Here is a 24,167-nt window from a genome sequence, read left to right as displayed (position 1 = left end):
TTTGATTAGATTAATATAAAAACTTAATCAAGAAGAAATTATAATAAGTAGTTCCTTTTTGCGAGCCATGGTCAACCATAATAAGATGATAGTTGTTAATTATTTAGTAATCACATTATAAGATTTAATTTAAGTAACATAGTTTAAATAATTTTTATACTATTAGATTATTTATTTACCTGTATGCAAGTAAAATATCATATTTTAGGAAGGTTTTATACAAGTAAAATATCATATATATTCTAAGAAAGTTGATTTGACAAAATAATAGATTATTTACCTTGATTTGACAATATAAAAGATTATTTATCTTAACGGTGCATAAAAATTAACTCAATACATTCTGGAATAATTTTTTTCATAAGAGTAGGTGATTTTTAATTTAATGTATTTGGAATATTGTTCACTTAATAATGAGCAAACCTATCATATAAATTAATAGTGACCTAATCCAAACTTAAATAATTGATACACACGTCTTCAATGATTTTAAAAATGAAAAAAGTGCTTGAATTAGTCAAAGCATAAATTTGCAATTAAAAATAATACATTAATAAAGCATGAGTTAGTAAAGACTTGGTAAAAATTCATTAGTTGTTAAACTTTACTAGTAAAAGTCTTCAAAGAAACAAACCATGAATTAATTTCTTAAACAAAAGTGATTTTTCTTTTCGTCTTAAATTTTTTTTAATTGACTTACTTAATCATAAAATAAGAAAAGTATATATAAATCCTCATAAGTTTAATGATTGAATCATTAAAATAATTCCAACGCAAAATTAAAAGTTGAAATTTTTTTCCTACCTTGCAACTACTACAATTATAGTGTTGAAATCACTACACCATAAAATAAAATATCGTTTTAAGATATATACACTAATGATATAAAAGTTCAATTATACTATCAATATATCTTAACCTATTATAAAATATTGCTTTCCATTAATTATTAAGGTTATTAATTAACGTTTGTACCAAAGACTTATTTGCAATTATCTTTTAAGTGATCTATAAATATTTGTACATAAAATTTATATCGATCTAAATAAAAAACCCTCCCCCACCCCACCCCCACCCCTATTTATATACTCCTTACTCTTCAAGACTTTAATTTAACCATTTCTTTAATTAGTTTCTTCTTCATCTAATCATTTCCTAGCTTCTTCTCCCAACTTGAAATTTATCAAAATACCATAATTTTGTTTAAAATGGTTCGTTCAATATTATTACCAAGAATTAATGGTGATAATTTATGTACTACTATGCCATTAGCAATTGGTTTGTTTTTTTCAATAATAGCCATTGTAGCACTATGTGCTAAACATGCAAAAAAATCATCAAAAAAATCCAAAACTAATATTATTAGTGAATCCAAAATTGTTCCAAGGTTTTCATCACCACAACAATTAAGCCCTAACATGACCAAAAAAGGTGGTGAATTTTCCGATGAAGTTTCCGGTGAAGTGGCCGGAGAAGTGGCCGGAGATAAAAAAGGTTTGTGGCAAAAGACAATTATTATGGGGGAAAAATGTAAACCACCACAATTTTCAGGTGTGATTTATTATGATTGTTCTGGAAATAGGGTTTCTCAACTTCCAAGATCACCAAGAGCTAGTCCATTACTAAAATATGCTTGTTAATTATTTTAGATTTAATTATCTATATAAAATTTTGTTTTATATAATATGATCATGTTCTCTCTATTTGAAAATTATTGCAAAATGTATGGTGCACTCGTGCTTTTATGAGATAGTGATAGAATTTGCGAACATTATATCATTTCCAGTATTCATTTGTAGGATTATATTGAGTATGATGGTATATGATGCAGATATATGATTTTTCCTTCTTCAGATTTCATGTGTGGCCGTTGAACTTTTGCAACATTAGAATAATTGAATTTTACACTATGATAATAGTATTCCAGAACATTAGACTTATTGCAACGTAAATGGTTAAACGTCATATTATCGATAAAAAAAACTTTTGCTTTCATGAGGTAGAGACTTAGTGTGCGTATATTATATCCTTGTCAGTATTCATTTGTAGAACTACACCAAGTATCTTGGTATGTGATGCACCTATATGAGTTTTCCTTCTTCTCCATATGTTTTGTTGAATTTTCTAAGTTAGTTTCACATATGGCCGTTGAACTTTAAACTTTTACGCTACCACAATAGTATTTAAAAACTATATTGTCGTGTTAAGGTAACTATTTTTTTTATCAATTATTAGAGTTATTTAATGTGGTTATGAATAATTTTTTTGATTTTATTGTTATAATAATGATTAATGGGTAAAACTCAATAACCATATATGCAAGTAACTTGGGATTCTCTCTCTCAAAAAGTTTGTTTGCTTCTTATTTTATTTAGGTTCTAAAAATTAATTCATATTTAATTTATCATTCACTTTTGAGAAAAGCAAAGAGGAGTTTAATTTAATTTTTCATACAATGAAAAAGACATTAGACATAAATTAAAAAAATGACAACTTTTGGGAATTGATTAGGAGCATTATAACTTTTTGATCACAAATTCCAACAATTATAAGAATATAAAAAGCTAAATGCCTTTTCATTCAATCGCGTTTGAAAAAATAAAATAAGACGTAATACATAAATATAAGTATCGGAATTAATTTTGACATTAAGAAAAGAGTGTTATATTATATCTTGACGATTTTGATGAATTTATCTTCAATATTTTTAAGAATCAGTTTGATAATTATATTATTGATGTATGTAATACTGATAACGGATTCTCCAATTTAGATGAATTGGATGAGCTTTTTTAAAAAATCTAGTTGAACAAGATTTTTTTTTTTTTTAATTGTTCTCTTGGTATTTTGATTTGTGAAAGACTTGTTGGCAATAAGGTATATTAAAAAAAAACTTGAGAAGTCGATGATAAATTTTTCGATGATTATATAGTGTTTGATGCAGGAAAAAAATAATTCATATTAATTCTAATGAGTTTGTGAGACCAAATAATCCATGTGACTTGTGAGTAATATTATTGAGATTCTAAAGCTCATTGTATTATAATTTATATGATGAATATGTAATTATATAAGGATAAATAAAATAAAAAATAACGATTCTTAATAATGATCACAAACAAATATAACAAATGTGAGGTAAAACAAGAAAAAAAACGTTTGAGATGATTTGATCATTTCCTCCTCTCTTTTTTTCATGCACCAATCATATGTAAGAAATTAATAGTAATTAGTTATAAAAATATTTATATATATATTTAGAGAACTTTTAATTCTAAATAATCTCTAATTTACCTTAAAATACATATTATTTGTTAATAAGTAATAAAGTGAAATAAGTCTAACAAAAACATCCATAAAATTCACATTGTTTACTCCATCTAGTGATCAATTGAGGCAAGTTATTTGATTAATTACAGGTAACTAATAATTCTTTTAACTAATCAAATTCAAATGGTACTATATATCTTTTTTGTTGACATTTATTTGAAAGGAAATTTTTTTAAATTTTACTTCAAGGAGCAAAGTAAACAATTTGACTTTTTGACTCAATCAATGTTTAGAATCAGTCAAATCCACCTAAATTTTTGTTTACAGAGATTTCGGATTTGATACCTAAAAATAAGTAAAATATATTTTTCCTTTAATGAATTTTATGTAATATATATACAAATAAATCAATGTTTCAAAATATAGTTTACGTAAATAAAAAACAAGAATATATAAATAACTATAATACAGAGTTACTAGAAATTTATTGTGTTAGTATAAGGATAAATCTATGAAATTTGGAGAGAAAAAATTGATTAAACACCTTATATTTTAAAATAAATAGTTTTAAAAAATAATAAACACATTTGGCTTCCTAAGTTTTTCGCCAAAAGTTGTTTATGCACATACTTAAAAGGGATATATTATTTATTTATTTTGCACCTAATCTCAAATGGTAAACTATTTTTGTTATTATTTCTGTCTCAATTTATACGATACTATTTCTATCTTAATTTATTTTAAAAGAATATTTTTTTTTATATTTAAAAAAATTACTTTTATGAAATTATTTATAATCACAGAAATATTGATTTATTTTAAATTTCTTTTTAAATTTTATGTCTAGTCAAACGTGGCACGCATCAATTTACACGAAGTGACTAGTAACATAAAGATAACCATATGGTGCAATAGATGGGGCATGGGGATAATAATCTCTTAACCCGAAATCTCGAATCATGAATATGGAAAAATCCGAAAGCCCTACTTAGGTTTATCCTAGCGAATTTGAATTAGTCGGAATTCGGTAAAAAAAAAAAAAAAAAAAAGCCTATTCACTCATCTCCTTCATCTTTCAAAACTCTCAATTCAATTGCCATCTGCAACTCTCTGATTAAACATCTTTCACCCATAGAAAAAAATGTGGAGTTCCAGTATGCAAATCTTAACAGCATCTTCATTATTCTCCACCAAAAAGAACCAATATTCTGAATTTTTCAACCAGTCAGTGAAAAAGATAGAATCTCCAGCTAAAACTAGAAGAAGAAGGGGAGCAAGAATGGAGATTTTGGCCATGGCTAGTGATGATTCAGCTAAAAATGAAAAACCCACTAAGCTAATTACCTTTTTGGGTAAAGGGGGTTCTGGGAAAACTACTTCTGCCATTTTTGCTGCTCAGGTTTGTCGATTAAGTGGTCAATTTTGCTGTAAAGATTCTAACTTTATGTTCTGTTCAATCTTTTATAAGCAGTTGATGGATGTTTTTGTTGTTTTGGTTGGAAACTTGGGGTTGTGTTATTTGGGGGTGTGTAGATGATTCTTTAGTCATTTTTGGATTTCCCACTGATGTCCGGAACCTGCATTGGAGTCAATTGATTTCAGATTTGCGCTGGAAAGTCCACATTGGGTAAAGCGTTCCCTCACAAAGGTGATACTGTAACCAGGGAGACTCGAACACGAGACTTTAGTTAAGGATGAAGGAGTACTTATAGTCCACGACAACCTTTGTTGGTGCTTCTTTAATCATGTGGGACTGAATTGAAGTTGAAATTTTTTCTATCCCTGGTTTCTGTGAGAGGATAAGAACTGTTTGTTTGTTGGATATGTAAAAAAATGGATTGCTTTCATTTGCTCTATGTAGAACTTGTATATTAGTATTGAATTTTGCTTGTAGAAGGCATATGGTTAGTATTGAGGAAGGTTAGATGAGAACAGAAGATTCCCAATCTGTATGGTGTACTCGACGTAGAAAAGTAGTTGAGTGAACTGTAAACTTGAATTTTAAGGTCAACATTCATACACTTAAATTCTGAGTATAGAAATCAAGAAAAGATAATAACTTTCTGTAAGTAAGAAATAAAGTTGTTAAATGCTATACAGTCTCACTGTTGAAAGAATATATAGTTTTGGAGTTGAATAATTTTGTCCATTTCTTGTTTTATAGAGTGAGCAATTGAATGTTAGCCAAAACTAAGCAAAGATTGAGTTTTTCCGTTGACTGGAGTATGTGCTTTTAAATGAGTCAAACTATGCTTTATGAGGTTTATGTCAAGACAAAATATATTCAACAAACCTCAGAATAGAAGAATGTCATGATATTTCATCGCAGTTACTTTCATGATTTTTAGTTCATTTGTCTTCAACTGTCTTTTCTTTACAAACTGTTGACTTCAAGGCTTAGTTGCGTAGACTCTTCACTTTTGATACTGCATCCGTGTCGGATTCTCCAAAAATATACTACTTTTGGCGAATCCGACACGCATCAGTTGACATTTTTGAAGAGTCTGAGCAACATAGCTTCAAGGAGGTATACCAATTTTTAGTTACATATTCAAAATCAAAACAACATAGTTTCCAACTTTAATACTTTTATTCATGAAACTGCAAGGAAAGCACGAGCAAAACCACATTCTCTCTTGTCACGAGTTGATTCTCTTGCTTGTCGGAAGGAGAACTCATTACACTTTGTCTTCCCTTTTCTTTTCCTTTAGACTCTGTGGGCAGTGGAACAAAGAATTGAAAAACGTCCAGGAGTGCAAGGGAGGGGGTAGGAAATGAACAAACCTCATGAATTGTTTAGAAGTTTGTTTCCGAGGGATCACCATAAGGTTGTTCTTTTAGGTGACTTTTTTTTCTGTAAGATATCTTGACAAAAGCTGTGTTCTGTATGTGATGATGACACATACATTTAGTGCTCACTCATAATATTAACACTATTCATTGATCACTGCATCTCTGGCTTCATTTTCCCTTATAAATTTTAACAGCATGTTCTTCATTTAGTGGTTTATTATCTTGGCACTATCGCCTTGTTTTCGTTGTTTTTTCCCTTTCATTTTCAGTGTATGTCTCTGATATTATTGCATGTTCATCTAGTACTTGCACATAAAAATAAACCGACATTCTGCATCAACCTTGAATCTGCTTGTCTTTTCCCCTTTAAACCTTAACTAATGCTGTATCATATCAGGAATTACAGTCTCTCCTGCATATGATTAAGTTAGGTAGACTAACTAGCAAGTTTCTTTTCTTACCAGCATTATGCAATGGCAGGGCTCAAAACCTGTTTGGTGATACATTCTCAAGATCCGACAGCTGAATATCTTCTGAATTGTAAGATCGGGACATCCCTAATAACATGCAACGACAATCTTTCAGCCGTTAGATTGGAAACTACAAAAGTCTGTTCCTGTTTGACCCCTACTTCACCTGTCTTCCTGCAATATTGAGATATACATTTGGTTGCAATTCATTTAGGCTGAACAATTATCATTGCAGATGCTCCTTGAACCTCTCAATAAACTGAAGCAAGCAGATGCTCGTCTTAATATGACTCAAGGAGTTCTTGAAGGGGTGGGTATGTAACTTAGTGGTGCGTTTATCTGGCATTCTTTCGCCAGAAAATGGATGAGTCGCTCTTTGAGTAACTTTCTTCATGTAGTAGGTGTTCGGAGAAGAGCTTGGAGTGCTTCCTGGAATGGACTCCATATTTTCATCCCTAGCACTTGAGCGGCTTGTAGGATTTTTTGAAAATGTGGTTCAACAGAACAGCAAAAAAGAGAAATTTGACATTATTATATATGATGGCATGAGTACTGAAGAAACAATTAGGATGATTGGTGCGACCAGCAAAGCAAGGTTAGATCTTCTCCAAGACTTGTCAAATGTCTTATGTCTCTATGCCAAAACTGATGTGGAGTATCATATCACTATTTCCACGTGCAGATTATACTTAAAATATCTCCGCAATTTTGCTGAAAAAACTGATTTAGGAAGGCTGGCAAGTCCCTCACTTTTGAGACTTGCGGAAGAAGCCATGACTCTAAGCGGTAGAAATCCTAATCTGAATGGGAAAATGAGTTCAGAAATTTGGGACCTTCTAGACAAAGTATTGGAGGTACGCCAGCTACTAATTTGTTTTCAAGATGCCACTCTATTTTGAACTATAGGTTCTAATGATTTTGCATGCTGCAGAGAGGGTCTACAATATTTGCAGAACCAAAAAGGTTTGGTTGCTATATTGTGGTGGATAGAAACAGCCCTGTGTCTATGGCTTCTGCTTTACGTTACTGGGGTTGCATAATTCAGGCTGGTGCACAGGTTTCTGGTGCATTTGCTCTTGCAACGCTGAATTCGAGTGGAGAAGTAGGGGCAACGATTGAGGACTTTTCACCTTTACCTTCTGCTTATGTTCCACATATCTCAGTCGGAGCCCATTTAGATTGGGACAAAATTATGCAGGATAGTCATAGCGAGAGTGCACGGAATCTTCTGACTGTAACAGCTCATAAGGCCAGCATTCCTCCGGTTATCTTTGATCCAACCAACAAAATCATCACACTTCTCATGCCCGGTTTTGACAAATCAGAAATCAAGCTATATCAAGTATGTAGTATGGTTTGTTTCACCTTTCTGCATTATGTGTATACTATGATGCCAAAAATTGATCCTTTTGTGAACTTCAATGCAACAAAAATTTTCACTAGATAATAGATATTAGTTTGGTAATAGACAGAACAAGCATTTACTAATTGATAATTTCTGTAAGCATTTGCCATAGAAATTATCAAAAAGTGGTCAGCTTCTTCAGGGTGAAAGACTCACTTAACTGCAATGAACACTGACTATGAAACATTAAACAAATGCTTACATTTACATGAAGCACTATAATATGTAGTTGAGTGATTAAAAACATTCTTAGCTTGCTGTTCTAGGATGTGATAAGATTTTTGCTGTTAATATAGCACATGAAAAGTTCTACTGACATCTAACTTGCTTTGGTTATCCAAGTTGAGAGCGTTTGACATCTAACGATGACCAAAGGCTCATTGTTGTTGTTTTTCTCACCATGTTCTTACAATTCATGCTACTGAAAACCAAATCATATGGTGAAATTAATTAGAATTTCTGGCTATTTGCAGTTTAGAGGAGGGTCTGAGTTGTTGGTGGAGGCTGGTGATCAGAGACGTGTGATTCGTCTACCATCTCAACTTCAAGGGAAGGTTGGAGGTGCTAAATTTACAGATAGAAGTCTTGTCATCACAATGAGATAGCAGATGAAATCAAGAAACCTCACCTACATATTTAGCTACAAGCATGCAGAAAGAGTCACTTCACATCAAATGTTGTAACATCATTGATTGTATGAGTTTTTACGTGAACAATTATTGGAGGTTGTCCATGTCCATGCCCATGTGATGATTGAGTCAACCACAGATTAAATTCTCAAGTTTCTTGTAGACCATTTGTATGGTCATATTCACAAGTCGTTGGGGATGACATTCTTCAAATTTGAAGTTAATTTCGAATAAATTCTCGAATTGCTTTATATTTAATAGTTATATCAACTAGAAAACTTGCAGGACTAGAATGAATAAGGTATCCAAGCGTTTGACACTCATTGTTACCAGGGTAATACACTCAAATTTCACAGAAATGAGGATTTTTGCCTTGTGCCTCTGAAGGAGATCGCGTTTTCGCTTTTGTTTCTGTAGCAGAACAAAGAACATAACATCTTATTGGAAACTTACTGCACTTTATTTCCTTCTCATGAATTGATGAATATGGAGGTCCAAATTTCACTTATTGTTTAGTGAAGTTTTCAAAGTGTTTTACCCTACAATGTTTATTCCTGCAACTTCTTTTAAACTAATCTGTGTTATCTGATATTCTCCTTGAGTTGAACCTTTTGAATTGTACAAATGTCCAAGATAGAATATGTTTGCTATACTTGGAGAAAATGATGAAATATACAATGACCAAAACCAAAATACAAATATTCTCATGGTTCTTGTGTATTCTCTCCTCCTGTTTGTGACTGAACACGACTCCTTAGTTCTTCAAACGCCTTCATGCTTTCAGCATCAAATCCTCCAGCAAACTGAAAAGGGGAAAAAAAAAAAACGAAAAAAGAAGGATTTTCAAAGTCAAGCTTGTGAATTCTTCAATCTGTATCTTTACTAAAACAAGTGAACTAAATGCAGGTGTGGTGTATATACCTGATGAACTCTGAAAGCAAAACGAACTCCTTGTAGAATCAAAAATTCTCTGTTTGGTTCCTTCTCGGGTCCATCCATGGCATCAAGCTCTGATGCTACACGTTTCATGTACTTCCTCGCCAATTGTACTGATGAAAGTTTGATCTGCAGAAGAGGAAAAACATAATGGATCATTTCTCTGCACACTTTTGTTTATTTCTTTTGGATGTACCATGAAGTGAAATCGTATTGTATGTTAGCTACAGAGGTTCTTGATATTTGTGAAAATATGTTAAAGTGGAAACTTCACATTCTAAGGTTTTATTGCAGCATGGTTCTTGGTGGAAAAGTTTGCGCTTTTATGTTAAAAAACCTTGAGAAAGGACGCTAGAGTGACGTTTCTAGATGAGAACGTACCTTGCCAACAACACCTGAATCTTGCAACCAATCAGTAGGAATACCAAATTCTCTGTATCGTGATGCAGCCATTTCGCGAGTACGCAATAGTGCATAAACACTCTGTTCCACCCTGGCATCCAGAATAAAAAACTGAGTTAGCTATAGATAAATCTAAAATGAAAAAACAAAAAAGAACAACTGCACATGAAAGGATACTACTTCCAATTAAGTTGAAGTTTCAATATGGTCTGGAATAACTTGTTTAAAATCTCAACCATTTTCACATCCTACCGGTGGCGGAGCTAGGATTTTCAATAAGGGGATTCAAAATACGAAGAAGCCATAGGGAGTTCAACATCTACTATATATACATAAAAATAATTTTAAGCATTTATAAACAGTGTAATTTCCGCCGAAGGCTGATCAGATGAACTCCTCATCCCTACCTGGATTCCCCGCCCCTGCATCCTACCAAACCTAAATTCTCTAGTTTAAAGACAAGAGACATAGATATCATTGGAGACTTACTTTTCAAGCAACCTGTACATCTTTTTCAAAGCCGCATCACATTGAAGATTTGGGTCATCCACAAAGGTGGTTACTTGCTTTTCTAGTTTCATTAGATCTTGATATTCAAAAGCAGCCTCTCTCAACGCATCCGCTTTTCCCTCAGGCCAGTCAAAGTGCTTGAGGACAGCTCGTTCGTCAACCTTGAAAAGAATCAGTGAGACACACTGTTAACAGATGCTGCAGGTACATAATGCAGAAAGTGCATGGTCCTTGTCGATTGATAGAGATAAATTAACCAATATTTTTCATATCCACCATACAAAAGGATGATTAATAAGTCTTATTTAAGGAATAGGGAATTTGAAGGTATAATGTCAAGAGGAAATACCAAGAAGGAGAGTTCTTCATCTAGCCAGTTCACAAATGCCACTAGATCCTCAATATTGGTAAAAGAAGCAGCACGAACTTCAGTTGCCAATGACTCGACAAATTCACCTTGACTTTCCACATCAGCTTTCACCTGGTTTTGCACAATTATCGTTTGAGTCAGAATGGGATAATAGGAACATGCATTTCATTCAAAGAAGTAAAAGAGAAGTTCTACATACAGCTAAGAGGAATGTGGATCTGTTCTCTATCTCCCCGATCATGTTGTTTCTTGCATCTGATGTGTTTGAAGTAGCAGTTATCAAAGCTGATGATGTGTCTTTCTTTGACTCGCGTTTCATCAATGATTGGTAGAATTCAACTAATTCAGGAGCACGATGAACCTTGTCACCTCCAGCTCCTCCTTTCATTAAAGATCCAGGAGGAGGTGGTGGTCTAGGAGGTCCTCCGCCAGGTGGAGGTGGCGGTGGTGGAGCACCAGGCGGAGGAGGCGGTGGGGGTGGACCTCCAGGTGCTCCACCTGTAACAGTATTACCAGCTGGAGCTGGACCACCTCCTGATCGTTTAGGAGGTGGACGAGGAGTCCTGGTAGGTCTTTTCTCAATATTAACAAGTTTCATTTTGCTCACGGCTTGAGAGTCGGTTTTGCTATCACCGGACTGCTCTGCTGAGTCACCAGAGGCGGAGACCACCGGCAAAACTGGTACTGACCCTGGCAGTGATACCGGTTTCTCTTTCAATTGAGCAAGTTTTGGAGGCAAGGACTTCTCAAACCTTGCTGCTCTTGCCTGCTCAGCTTTAACCTTAATTGTCTTCTCTCGTTCTACTGCCAGCTTATGCCTGTCTTTGAATGCCGGATACTTCTCATCTAGAACTCCTTCCACTGATTTTGACATTAGAGTAAACGATGATGCAACTGAATTCAGTGTCTCAGCAGAAGATTCTTGTGTCCTAATCGGTGGAAGCTTTGGTGTTTCTGGGGAACCATATTCCTCAGCTGTTCCAAAACTAGTGATGGCTACACCATCACCCGCGTTCCTAAGCATTAGAGATTCCAGAGGACCCCTTGGTCTTACACTCATACTCATCCTACCAGGAGATGCTCCTCCAAGAGATCTTGCTGGTGAAGACATAACACTAGAATCGTCTCTACCACCTCTGCTGCCCCATTTCTTCAACTTCTGGATTAAGTTGGGCTTTTTACTGAAACTACTAAATCTGCTAGTGGAACTGTCTATAGAAGCATTATCAAAGTCTTCACTACCGGGAGAAGATGGCTGAGAAAAATTGCTTTCGAGATCTGTATCTCCTTGGCCTCGTTCGGATCCTGCATATTCTAACATCAACTGTTTAGCCTTCTGCTGAGATTTTGGGCTCAGATTTTTACTGAGATCACGAGCGGAGACTTTTCCTTGAGGTGTTTGGTAGTTCCGAAGTTCAAATCTTAAGCATGCGTTGACCCAACGAAGATACACTAGCTCTTCAACTTCACTGAATCTGTTCATTTGAAGTCCTTCTACTTGTTTTAGAAGATCATCATTTGTATGCTTCAAATTAGTTACTTCTTCCCTCACCTGGGCAACCATTTCATTCTGCAGAAGCATGCCAAAAACAATTCAGGAATTGTCAAAACCATCACACAGTCTTTCTCATTAGAAGCTGAGAATCTCCAATAATTCAGTGGTGGGAGCGAACCACAATTGTCAAAATTAGGGGTGGAGCTACAAGCCCGTCTAAAGGTTTAGCAGAACCTAACTTTGGTTCAAGACATTGTATTTGTGCTTCACAATTTACTTAATATATATAAATAATTTATCCAGAACCAGTAAGCTAATCTTTTCTAGAAATCAGAACCCATAAAGTCAAAATCTTAGCTCCGTCTCTGGTCAAAATAGAAGAAACTAAAGAGCATGAGAAACAGCAAAAGAATTCTGATAATTACAAGAAATCAGAATATGACTATAGTTCCAAAATATTTTTACAAACTTGAGAATAGAAAGTAAATGCATAAAGAAAGAAGAGCTATAAGCTATAAACACACAGAGATTGTCCTAAACTTGATCAGTGACATGAAAATACTGGTATCAGGAATTAAAATTTACCTCCGTCATATTAGACAACTTTGCTATTTTAGATTCAGCAGTATCCAATTTAATAACCAACTCTCTCTTTTCGTGCTGAAGTTCTTTGTTCTTCCTCTTAAGCTCCATAACCTCCACTTCCAACTCCTTCACAAGTTTAAGCTTCTTGTCAACATCGGAATCTCTCTTGAAAGCTTCCTCTTCCTTTTCTTGAAGTCCAGTAACATGTTGTTTTAGCAACAACAACTGAGCTTTCGTTTGATTAGCTTCGAGTTGCATCTGCCTTTGCAGCTCCTTAATCTTGCTTCTAGCAGCTTCTAGATCTTTCCTAGCAGTAGTTCCATGAAAAACCTCCTCTTGAAGCTTTTGTTTCTCAGCCTGTAACGTATTTATCGTGATGTTGAGCATGTCAATCTCAACAGACTTAATCTTGAGCTGCTTTTGTAACTCGAGAATATCCGATTCTTGTTCCTTCAAACCATAATACTCGAGCAACTCCCCTTCAAGCTTCACCTCCCTTTCCTCAAGTTCCTTAACAAGGTTTCGCAATCTTTCAAGTTCGTTCGCGTTGTAGGCCATCTCAGTTTGGTAAACCCTCTCTCTCTCTTCTCTTCCTGTATCATACTTGTCACTTGGTAACGGAAATTCAATCTCCCCGGATAAAAGATCTTCAAATTCAGGGAAAAGATCATCATCAAGATCAATCTGGTTACCCTGTGCTGGATTTATAATTCCATTGATTAATTTAACTTCTTCTTTCTCTTCTTCCTCATCCTACAATTCGCCAAACGAAAAAACAAAAGACAAATTTCCAAACACAATCAGACCTCTTCATAACAACATTTCACAATAACAATCACATTTTCTGCTGAACCGATCTTTCATGTTATGTTATATTATATGTTCTCTATAACACCATTTCACTATAACATCCAAAAAATGTTCGAAACAAACATTGTTAACTCAGTATCAAATTGTTCCTAAAGAAGATATCAACACTATCAAGCAACAAAAGAGTACACAAATTTCTCTATACTTACAACCACTTCTTTGAGGCCATCCGTCGAATACAAGAGCTGCTCCTTTTCATCCCCTTCGTCACCTCGTTGTTCAAGCAATGGTTCACCATTTTCTATTCACCAAGTTCATAAAACAACAACATAAACACAAATTAGCCTCAAAAAACAAACTCTAATCACCCATTTGGATGAATTTTTTCATTAAAAATTGAATCTTTACAACAACTGTTCTATCAATATCTAAAACCAAATAGTACTTATTAGCAACCTAATTGAAAATTACCTAATGATGGCTTTGAGGGTTTTACATTTATCTGCTTAACTGCATAAGCAGCTATAGAAGCAGCAACCAAGAAACCTACCCTAACTATCATGTAAGTATTTTCAATGGAAAAAATTGAAGCTTCAACTCATTTAATAATAAAAAATAATCCCAACCCATTTTTTATGAAACCCCATAGCTCAAGAATCAATCCATGGCCTCATCAAAAATGAAAACAAATGAGAACCCCACAATTGGAAAATAGTCTAATGGTGCAGTTCTTGAAGGGGAAGTGTTATAATCTTATCAAGAAAGAAAAAAGATTGGATTTTTTTGTGCAGAACTGTCAAAAAACAAACACAGAGCTACAGGGAACCACCAATTTCTTGAGTGGCCAATGTTTGGCCAAAGAAGATTGACATTTTTTTGGATATAGGGCAGAGGTCAAAAACTTGTTGATATGAAGAAGAATATTTAAGAAGAAAGGGACTTGAGTACAGTAAAAATATGAACTTGGGAACAGATGACACCCTAGATTTCTGCATTCTCACTCGAAGTGGTAAAGTAATCTTTTTATCCTTAATTAGACGTTTCAAATTTGAATGTGAATATGAATTCGTTTGTATTAGAGGTTAGAATATAACTATGGAATTGCGTTTGTAAGAGAGTTTATCCCTTAATTAGATGTCTTAGATTTGAATCTGGATATAAGACCGTCTTTGTTAGAGGTTAGAACCTGAACATGAAGTTGCGTTTGTTAGAGAATATTTTACCATCTCGAATATGAATAGAAACCAAATAATGTGTGACTTTCAAATTAATTTGATGTTTAAGTATAGAAGAACATAAAGACTCATTATTTATCGAGTCTCAGATTTGAACATGTATATGAACTCATCTTTGTTAGAGGTTAAAATCGAATGGAGTCGCATTTTCTAGAGAGTTTATTCTTAATTTGAACATGGATATGGAGTCGCATTTGCTAGAGAGTTTTTCTTAATCCGAACATGGATATAAAGTCGTATTTATTAGAGGTTAGAACCTGAATATGAAATTGTATTTGTTAGAGAGCATTTTACCGTTGCAAATACAAATAGAAACCAAATGATGTGTGATTTTCAAATTAATTTAATATTTAATTAAGTATAGAAGAATATGAAGACTCATTATTTATCGAGTATTAAATTGTGTACCATTAGACAAACCCTTTAAGATTTCTCAATTATAAAAAGTAAAAATAAATGAAATTTATTAGTTAAAATCTTCTAAGATAAAGAATTGGAGTAAAAATTTGTCTTTAATTGCATGAATGGTGTCCAATTATTCTTTGTCATTGTGCAGCTAATAAGTTGTGACTTTTTGTCCATTTATGGGTTCTCCAATTATGCAGGTGGAACTTAGATTACAATTTACAACCACAAGAGTCAATTTTTAACTATCTTCTTCTTTCCCTCGGATTCACGTAAAAAAGTTTCACATTAGAGGTAAAATATCTTTTTATCAAAAGTAATTTTATATTCGAGACTCGCACTGAAACACGTTATTTAAAAATGAATGAATATTTATCACTCTATCGCAACATTTGATAGCCAAATTTTAACTATCAGAATGAAGGAACTTAATATATTAGTACCTAATTCATCTAATCCCTAATTAAAATAATTTTTAGAGCTAACTTAATTATATGTAACTAAAGTTTTTTTACTTATTTATCAATGTTCTATATGGCGCGACTGAAATAAAAAAAAAAATCGGTCAAGGGTGCAAACATACCTCAATTAAGATCGATTATATGAATTTTCATTATTCATATCGCTTTCATTTAAAATATGTTTATATCTAATAATATTACTCAAATGTACCAACTAGAACTTTGATTAGGTCAATTCAATTATATGTACCTGATTAGTGTATCTTGCTTGATATGTCCAATAATTAGTTTATTGTTGCCAACTAATCAAGATACTAAGATTTTCTCTCTTTTTTTAATACTAGAGATTATTCTCAGAATTAAAGATATTAATTTGAATAAATAAAGATCAAGAAAATATTGTGATATCAAAGGTGGGGTCCAAATGTAGCTGTTGGCATAACAATAAAGAAGAAAAGAGAGCAAAATTGACATTTAATTTGTGCCTTAGCTTGTATGGATGGATTTTTATGTATGGACTATATTAGTCTACACATAAAGCATATTAGTGATAACTTTACACAATTTTGACAAATATTTTTTTTGGATGAGAAGGGAAATTCGCGGTTGCTATTCTTTGGGTGTGCACAGGGTAAAATCCCCCGCTCCTAATGCAATAGCTCGCAAACTACATAGGGAGAGGTAACCTGCACTAGGCAAGCCCGATGCGACGAGCTCGGCAAACCTCTTGCTTTCGCTGGCAAGAAGTTTCGAACTTGAGACCTCCAACATGAAAGTCCCAAGCCCAAACCACTGGCCACCAGAAGGGTCAATTTTGACAAATATCAACCAAAGCACAAGTTCCTTTTTGGCATAATTTGTGGAGTCTTTTGTCTCTTCTGTTATATTGGATAGGTATGGATTTATGGATAATGTGATAGGATAGATAAGATTTCTTCGTTGATAACAATAATATAATTAGTGTAATCTTATAAACTATAATCTGAGAGGAGTAAGATGTATAGAGATTTACCCTTATCTCAAAGACAGAGATTGTTTCCGATAGATCATCGGCTCAAGAAAAAAGGACCAAGAAGTCCAGAAAAAATAGTAATGGAAGTGTGAAAAAAGATCATGCCGGGATGCGCTACATATCAGAATTAGTCAGACTCAAATACAGATAACAACAGACACCGAATAGAAAACCGAAAAAATAAGTTTGGATGTAAAGCTATTAGGTCCCTGCAATTAGATTGGAACTCAAGAGATTCACTTTCTTAATAAAGCAATTCATTCTTCAAAATACAACAAAAAAGTTACTCTTCAATTGCTTTCTGCTTATGACAGAGATCAACAACTCTTATATAGTTTACAAGATGCTACCAAGAAAATATTTAAGAAGAAAATTGATCATGACAATGACAAAATGTACATCAAAACAGATGGATTATTTAACTTATAGGAAAACTTTTTTCTATTGCTCCTCCCATTTCCACCTTCGCTCAACCTCCTCGAGAACTTTAGCGCGAGCTTGACTTCTTCTCGCTTCATCCTCGACCCATGATCTGTTTCAACAAAACATGCATTGTCAACTACCTAAACATTATCTGGAGTCGAAATTTCTACAGTTTCAGGATGCTTAAGTTCCTTCTACTGATACAAAGTGTAAATTGAAACAGAAACTACAACCATCACCGAACATATCCTGGAGTTAACAATTTCAAGATTCACAAAAGAGTTGAAACCGAGAAATGAATGGAAGTTCTATGTGAAGACATGGAAACTAGTGTAAACTACATATGCAGTATGCATCAGTCCTCACCAGAATGTATAACGGTTTGCATCTTAGTTACATTCTTGCCATTATCCTCATCTCAAGATTAGTCTGCTACAAAAGTAATAAAAGTATACATACCCAAGATTCGCATATTCGTAGTTCAGACTATAGAATTTGGTGAAGTGCCCTTCTGTTCTGTAATTAATCTGCATACAAGGGATAAGTTTGTCTAGCAAGGGGAACATTATGATCCCCTATCATTCTTTCCCATTTTTTGCAGTGCCATCCCAACCTTAATGCTCCACCATTTCCCTCCCAGGCAACCTCACCAAAAGAAAAAAGTATATTTTCGGTTTTTATTGCATAATTTCATGCCAATTACAGACTACGAGTGTTAATGAATTATCAACCTCTCTGGTAATACCATCCTTAATTCAGATATCATGTTTGTTTGATTGTTATCGAGATTAGTCAAACTTCCTAAAGCTATTTAACATTCACTGAACTTCTACGTGTTGAAACTCCATAAAGCTATTAGAGGACACAATAAGACAAATTAAACAACAGTCGCCATTTCAGAAAAAGACAGAGAAGTAAACAAAAGCTACAATTAAGTGATTAACACATTTGTACCTCAGTTTTCGCAAAGCTTCAATCTCAGCTTCCAACATAGATTTTTTGTCAAGCAAAACTTCATGCTTAACCTGCAAATCATGAATCGTACCACTTAAATCACACTGCTCATCCACATGCTTAAACTTCTCACGTGCAAGCTTTTCGGACATCTCATCGACCTCTTCCTTGAGACTAGAAAGTAGCTGTTTCTGACAGTCTAGAGCTGCCTTCTGCCTCAGAAGCTCAGCTCGAGCATTCTCTTGTACAATTCTTTCCTGTTTTAAATCTCTAATAGAATCCAAATAAGCACTATCTACCTCTAAACCACGACTTTTTTCTACTTCCATTTTACTCTCCCAAATCCTTTGTATTTCTCCTCTATCAAGTAGGTCAGACTTTATTTCTTCCATTGCCATTAGTCTCGATAAATTTTCTGCTTCAAGTTTTGCGAGTTCACTTTGTATATACTCTTCCATTCTCCCACTTGTCAGCGAAACAGCTGCCTGAGCCTTCGTGGATGGTTTATCAGGCTGGAATCGTTTCGCCTGTCCTGTAAATGATCATACATAGGCGATCAACAAACTTCCCAATCCAAAGCTTCAGTGTACTTATGCATGCACTAAATTCCTCCTATATCTTTTTATTTTTCTCACCTGTCGCCCAAATGATTTGAGTGAATTAAGTAATTTAGTAGATGTTTGTACATGTTAAAGAATGCATGCGTGACATGCAAGTATTTTTTGCATAGAAGTGGTGACATTTTTGCCACGAGGATCTTATAAATCTAATTCTTTGTGCATTAGTGCAAAACAGAGAAAGAAAGAGACCAAAAACTCTCCGAAGAATGCTCTGTTCACCAGCCCGTAAATCCACAAAAAGTTCCACCAAAGCTTCAGAATTGATGTCCCTTACATCCAGAAAGCCTATGTTCTTCCTTGATATCTGAACTGTACACAGAGTCAGATATTCAGGCAGATAAAGGGCATCAAAATCTCATTAAAGTTGCAACAAGCGCTGGAGCGTGGTTTTTCCCCTACCTCTTTGTCTATCCCTGGCATGATTTCATACTCTATTTTGGCTTTCCAACTAATTAGATCTTGGCGAGACAAAAATCTGAAACAGCAAAACAGACATTAACTTAAGTAGAAGTATAGACGAAGGTAACAAAGGGAGAAATGAAATGAGTGGCAAAGAGAACAAAAGGGAAAGGAAAGGAGGGAAAGATAAACAGCATAGTACCTATCAGGGAAAAAACAGGCGCCCTGATCTTCTGAAACATTCGGAGTGGAAGCAAACTCCTTATCTGACAGCTTGCTAGGAATAATACCAGCCTCAGCTAGGGCTGGATAACATTTTTTAAGCAAGAACTGAAAATATTAGCTCCTTCGACGATGACATATATTATGTTTGGGTAACAACATGTCAAGCTTACATTGAATGGTCGCAAAATCAGGGTCTTCAACACTCACATCATCAAAGGCAGCAATTGTAGAACCAGAAAGCACAACTGATGGAGCTATCCGATGCTTTCTACTCCTAGAAGTCAAAAAAGAAATTGGTTAGAGAAACTAGTCAGTGGTACTAACATTTTCGTCTTCTTCCAACAAAAGAACTGACCAAGCAAATGTTGTTGACCAGAAGTACCTTTCCAGTTGTGTATTTTCTTTAACTAACCATCTTGCATATTCCCTCCTTGAACATAGTTCATCTGCTTTAACATCATCTTCAATGATCTGTATTCTTTAGATTATAATGGTGAAACTATGCTTGGAACCAAATCTAACAACCGAGTGAAGTCAGAGAGAGAGAGTGGCACAGATAATGCTATAAGTGTAACGTCACAATAGTTGACGATAAAACTATAATATGGCAGTCTAATTTCCAATTATACCTCACAGCATAATGTCAAAGCCATGCTTAGAACCAAATCTAACAACCGAGTGAAGTCAGAGAGAGAGAGTGGCACAGATAATGCTACAAGTGTAACGTCACAATAGTTGACGATAAAACTATAATATGGCAGTCTAATTTCCAATTATACCTCACAGCATAATGTCAAAGCCATGCTTAGAACCAAACCTAAATAATTGAGTGAAGGGTGAAAGAGGAGCAAATAACATTATCAAGTAAAATCACAATAAACAATAAAGACTACAAAACGTAACAGGCTAGGTTTCACAGGAAAAAAACACATTATCCGTAGTCATATACTAAAAGGGAGAGACAAGATAGAAACCACAGTCCAGTTTGAATGTGCAACCTACTAGCGTAATTACATTTCGTTTTTCTAACAGAAGTATCTAGCTAACGTCACTTCTCTGGGCTGCCTTCCCAAGGATGTTACTGTACTTCCCAAAACCTCTCATCTCACACTCATCACAAGGAAACATGAAATACTCATGATTCCACACGCACAGCAAAAGGTTCCCTCTGAAGCTGGCCATTAAATTTTTAACCAAAAATAACTTTAAAACATCAGAGCCATCCAATAACTAAGCTACACGGCCACACCACACATCTTGGAAAACATGCTGCTTTTGGTTTGACTTACACGTGCAATACAAAGTTCTATAGCTATCGGGCTGTTCAAACTATGTCAAGCACTATAACTAAGTCCATAATATAACATAGCTCTGAATAGAAAAATGTGCAAGTACAGCAGGAAAGCTTATTTCTCTCAAATGGAATAAAGGTCAGGCAACTATACCTTGAGTTTCTTCAACATAAAAAGAGCTTCTTCTTGAGTAGAATCTACAGCGAAGGGAATTGTAATACGTCCAAGTACTCCTCTAGTTACTCCTTTAGTTGAAACATGACTTGTCTCTTCAAAATGACAATGAACCAGAAGTTTTGGCCAGTGAGGAATAAAATTAAAATCGGAGCTAATGAACAGAACTGCTATCATTCTAAGTAATTCAACGAAATAGAAAATGGTACAAACTATTACTGCAAGTAAATTTTAAAAAAAATTACTACTATTAGCACCAAATCAAGCTCAAAATAAAATGAGATAACATGGGTGCATGCTGACAAGCGCTAAATGAGGATTTTCTATTCAATTGTCTTCACATATCATGTCTATTTCAACTTTCAGATGAGAATAAAATGAAAAATAAAATTTGTAAACTTAAAACTTGCATGTTAGAACTAGCCATACAAGTTTCTTTTACTGACAAGAAGAAAAGAAGAAAAGAAATCTGAATAATGTTGGTGTACACTTTCCAGGAGAATTAGGAGTTATTACTGACTTGTCTATCTGATCTCAAATTGTTTCAGGGGTTCTTTTATTTTATCAGTTTCCTGGAAAATGCACCAAGCCAAACAAAGCCGGAGCATACGGAAAAAATAAAAAGAGAAGAATGGAATCAGAGAACAAGCTTCTGAACTGGAAATTACAAGTTTGATCCAATAAAGGAAAAGGCTAAACAGTTTCTTCTTCTATTTTTTGGATGATGGTGATGTTGCACCTCGATTATTTCATCAAGTGCCAGCACAGAAACCGGGTAATATTGCCAACCAATGCTAGAGCAAATGGGACTCTAGTGATTTTGCCTTCCCCTGAGATTTGAACCTGAGATCTCGTGATTCTCCACCCATTTAATTGACAACTAGGCCACATCCTTGGGTGTTGAACAACTTAAAATAGCACATTGGTAAACAATCGTACATCAAATGATGAAAAGGGAGCAGGCAAACCATATTTTCCAAAGAAGAAAGAGACTATAAAGAGGTATCATTACATAATAAACAAAGTACTCCCAACCCAAAAGAATTCTAGAGAGGTACATTACATGATTCAGATATTTTACGCAAATATTAGCATTTCTCATGAGACTAGACCAAAGGAAGAAAGAAACAAGACAACTCCCTTTACAAGCATTTTATATTGACTATTGTATGCACAACTTATTTAAACAAGCAAACAACATAACAAAGTTCAGTTAAGCTCTAAAACCTTACCCAAGACAACATTTTTGTCATCGAAATCAGAAACTCCCTCCACCGTTTCAGAAATCTGAGCACTTTCCATTGGCAAATCAACCGTTTCGCCATCTTTTCCCTTATTAGCAGCCTCATTAGATACTAAACTGTCATGTGACTCATGGAATGGCCCAGTAAATTGAATTTTGAATCCTATAAGAAGCACAAAGTACACCAAAAATTAAATTACACTTCTACAAAGCACACTATAAACTACCCAACTAACAAAAGCAATCCCAAAAATCTCACCTTTCTGGTATAGTGAAAAGTAGGAAGCAACACCAAGTCCAGCAGCAAGAGACACTGACATACCAATAACCAAAAATTTCGACAAACCTGCAAAAAAATCCATCTTTTAATTCCCTCAATTCTCAAAAAATCTCAAGATTAATTTTTTATTCACCCGACCACCAACAACAACAACAACATATCCAGTGAAATTCTACAAAGCGGGGTCTGGGGACAATAGAGTTACACAAACCATACCCCTACCTCATGGAGATAGAGAGACCATTTCCAAAAGACTCTCAACTCAAGGGAAGCAAGACATGGCAACTAATAGGAAAGCAGTGCAAAGCAAGGAACAGTAACAATCAACAACAAACAGTTGCTAACAGATAACAAAAGCAATAAACTACATCCTCAAAAAGTCAATCAATCAGCTTAAAACTTAATCTCAAATTAGTTGAGGTGGACAATAAAAATACCCTTTTTCTTCTTCTTTTCAACTGGAGGTTCAACAAAGTCCCAACCATTATACTCATCAAAAACATTTGGATCAGAAATACCCCAAGAAACTTCTGCAACTTTTTCTGAAACTGAAGCAGAAAGGGGAAACTTAGGAATTCTAGTCCTTAGGAGAAATGGGTATGAGGTAAAAACCAAATCTTGACTGTAAATGAAACGGGATTTAGGTGAAAAGGTAAGAGAAGATGGGATTACAGAAGAACACATTTCTTGAATTTTTTTTTGTTAGGGTTTTAGGGTTGTAATTGTAATGTATTGTAGGGTTTAAGATTCAAAGGGGTAATGGAAAAAGGGAAATTTTGGAGTTGAAGTTCATCTTCATCCTTTGAGCATCAATGGAAAACCTAACTTTTGATGCTCTTATTATCAATGGACTCTCAAAAGAGTGCATCCATTAAATTGGGTATTTCTTTTTGTTGGTACAACTTTAAAAATGGTTTTTATGCAAATTTAAATTAGTGATTTTTTTTTATAGTTTTGGTGTTCGGGTTAGTTTGCACGATTTAGTTAATTTTATGAAGATGAAAAAATTGTGTGTATTTACATCAAATCATATAAACTTATTGTTGTTAATTAACTGTAGTTTAGAACCTAGATGATAAATTGTTATCTTATGTGTAAGAGGTTACGAGTTTAAGTTGTGAAAATATGTTTTTACATTATAGGGAATAATATTGCGAACAATAAATCTTTGTGGTTTGATTCTTCCTCGAATCATGGACATAGAGGAAGTTTGATGCACTTAACTACCATTTTTGGTTCAATAATAAAATTACATTTCAATACATGTGTAACATAAATATAAAATGTGAGGATAAGTTTTTATTTTTTTTGAGAGTATCGTCTTTCATCAACAAATGTAATGTTCAGACGGATAATTCTATCCATCAAAAACTTACATAGATGAAAGAAATCAACCACAAAGTACTTTAGATAAAATTTGAACTCAAAATTTCATGATTGGATTAGTGTATTTTGATATTAGATGATTAAATGGAAAAAAAATTGTTGACATGGTTTAATTGTCTATTCAATGCAAATTAATTGTCCAATAATTTAAATGGTGTATACTAGTGTATATTGTAGGTCACAACACAAAACTTCTCCATTGTGAATCTATCACATGATGAAAGGTACCACGTATTCCGTGGAATTAGTTAAGGTGCGTAAAAACAGACCCCAACACACACATATATGTAACGCAAATTGACTCACACATCACGTCACAGTTATCAAGAAGTGTGCCAAGAACACTAGCAAGATGATACTGGCATACCAAATTGCAAGAAAGA

At 34.2% G+C, this 24,167-nt stretch overlaps 3 protein-coding genes across 3 annotated transcripts; 1 reads left to right on the top strand and 2 right to left on the bottom strand.

Annotated features, from left to right (window-relative positions):
• The first annotated feature begins 4,329 nt into the window (after nucleotides 1-4,329).
• Nucleotides 4,330-8,854, top strand: LOC102581371 (uncharacterized protein At1g26090, chloroplastic). The gene is made up of 7 exons (XM_006362463.2): nucleotides 4,330-4,669; nucleotides 6,528-6,671; nucleotides 6,769-6,843; nucleotides 6,935-7,128; nucleotides 7,216-7,387; nucleotides 7,465-7,875; nucleotides 8,412-8,854. Exons 1-7 carry the CDS (start codon nucleotides 4,412-4,414, stop codon nucleotides 8,541-8,543), a joined length of 1,386 nt encoding a protein of 461 aa, XP_006362525.1. The 5' UTR covers nucleotides 4,330-4,411; the 3' UTR covers nucleotides 8,544-8,854.
• Nucleotides 8,855-9,128: 274 nt separating this feature from the next.
• On the bottom strand, nucleotides 9,129-14,579 carry LOC102581030 (protein CHUP1, chloroplastic). The gene is made up of 9 exons (XM_006362462.2): nucleotides 14,147-14,579; nucleotides 13,885-13,976; nucleotides 12,866-13,618; nucleotides 10,985-12,355; nucleotides 10,765-10,896; nucleotides 10,395-10,576; nucleotides 9,885-9,996; nucleotides 9,489-9,632; nucleotides 9,129-9,370 (listed from the first exon to the last, which is right to left on the bottom strand). Exons 1-9 carry the CDS (start codon nucleotides 14,235-14,237, stop codon nucleotides 9,272-9,274), a joined length of 2,976 nt encoding a protein of 991 aa, XP_006362524.1. The 5' UTR covers nucleotides 14,238-14,579; the 3' UTR covers nucleotides 9,129-9,271.
• Nucleotides 14,580-17,003: 2,424 nt separating this feature from the next.
• Nucleotides 17,004-23,305, bottom strand: LOC102580691 (uncharacterized). Its single transcript, XM_006362461.2, has 11 exons — nucleotides 22,836-23,305; nucleotides 22,378-22,464; nucleotides 22,108-22,281; nucleotides 20,855-20,970; nucleotides 19,792-19,880; nucleotides 19,580-19,683; nucleotides 19,387-19,489; nucleotides 19,185-19,260; nucleotides 18,975-19,089; nucleotides 18,166-18,697; nucleotides 17,004-17,320 (listed from the first exon to the last, which is right to left on the bottom strand). Exons 1-11 carry the CDS (start codon nucleotides 23,080-23,082, stop codon nucleotides 17,230-17,232), a joined length of 1,734 nt encoding a protein of 577 aa, XP_006362523.1. The 5' UTR covers nucleotides 23,083-23,305; the 3' UTR covers nucleotides 17,004-17,229.
• Nucleotides 23,306-24,167: the final 862 nt, after the last annotated feature.

This window comes from Solanum tuberosum, unplaced genomic scaffold (genome assembly GCF_000226075.1).
Source record: "Solanum tuberosum cultivar DM 1-3 516 R44 unplaced genomic scaffold, SolTub_3.0 scf00410, whole genome shotgun sequence".
NCBI classification, from domain to species: Eukaryota; Viridiplantae; Streptophyta; class Magnoliopsida; order Solanales; family Solanaceae; genus Solanum; species Solanum tuberosum.
Note: the sequence above shows the minus strand (reverse complement) of the source record. Positions and strands in the feature narration are given on the sequence as shown.

Excerpts from the sequence above, each read along its gene's own strand:
- LOC102581371 (XM_006362463.2), top strand. The coding sequence starts at position 4,412 with ATGTGGAGTTCCAGTATGCAAATCTTAACAGCATCTTCATTATTCTCC. Across the intron at positions 6,672-6,768 it reads TTAGATTGGAAACTACAAAA|ATGCTCCTTGAACCTCTCAA; the intron begins GTCTGTTCCTGT and ends TTATCATTGCAG. Across the intron at positions 7,129-7,215 it reads GGTGCGACCAGCAAAGCAAG|ATTATACTTAAAATATCTCC; the intron begins GTTAGATCTTCT and ends TTCCACGTGCAG.
- LOC102581030 (XM_006362462.2), bottom strand. The coding sequence starts at position 14,237 with ATGATAGTTAGGGTAGGTTTCTTGGTTGCTGCTTCTATAGCTGCTTAT. Across the intron at positions 13,977-14,146 it reads ACCCTCAAAGCCATCATTAG|AAAATGGTGAACCATTGCTT; the intron begins GTAATTTTCAAT and ends CTTGGTGAATAG. Across the intron at positions 10,897-10,984 it reads GATCCACATTCCTCTTAGCT|GTGAAAGCTGATGTGGAAAG; the intron begins GTATGTAGAACT and ends GTGCAAAACCAG.
- LOC102580691 (XM_006362461.2), bottom strand. The coding sequence starts at position 23,082 with ATGTGTTCTTCTGTAATCCCATCTTCTCTTACCTTTTCACCTAAATCC. Across the intron at positions 19,684-19,791 it reads GAAAATACACAACTGGAAAG|GAGTAGAAAGCATCGGATAG; the intron begins GTACTTCTGGTC and ends TTTGACTTCTAG. Across the intron at positions 19,261-19,386 it reads GCCTGTTTTTTCCCTGATAG|ATTTTTGTCTCGCCAAGATC; the intron begins GTACTATGCTGT and ends TTGCTGTTTCAG.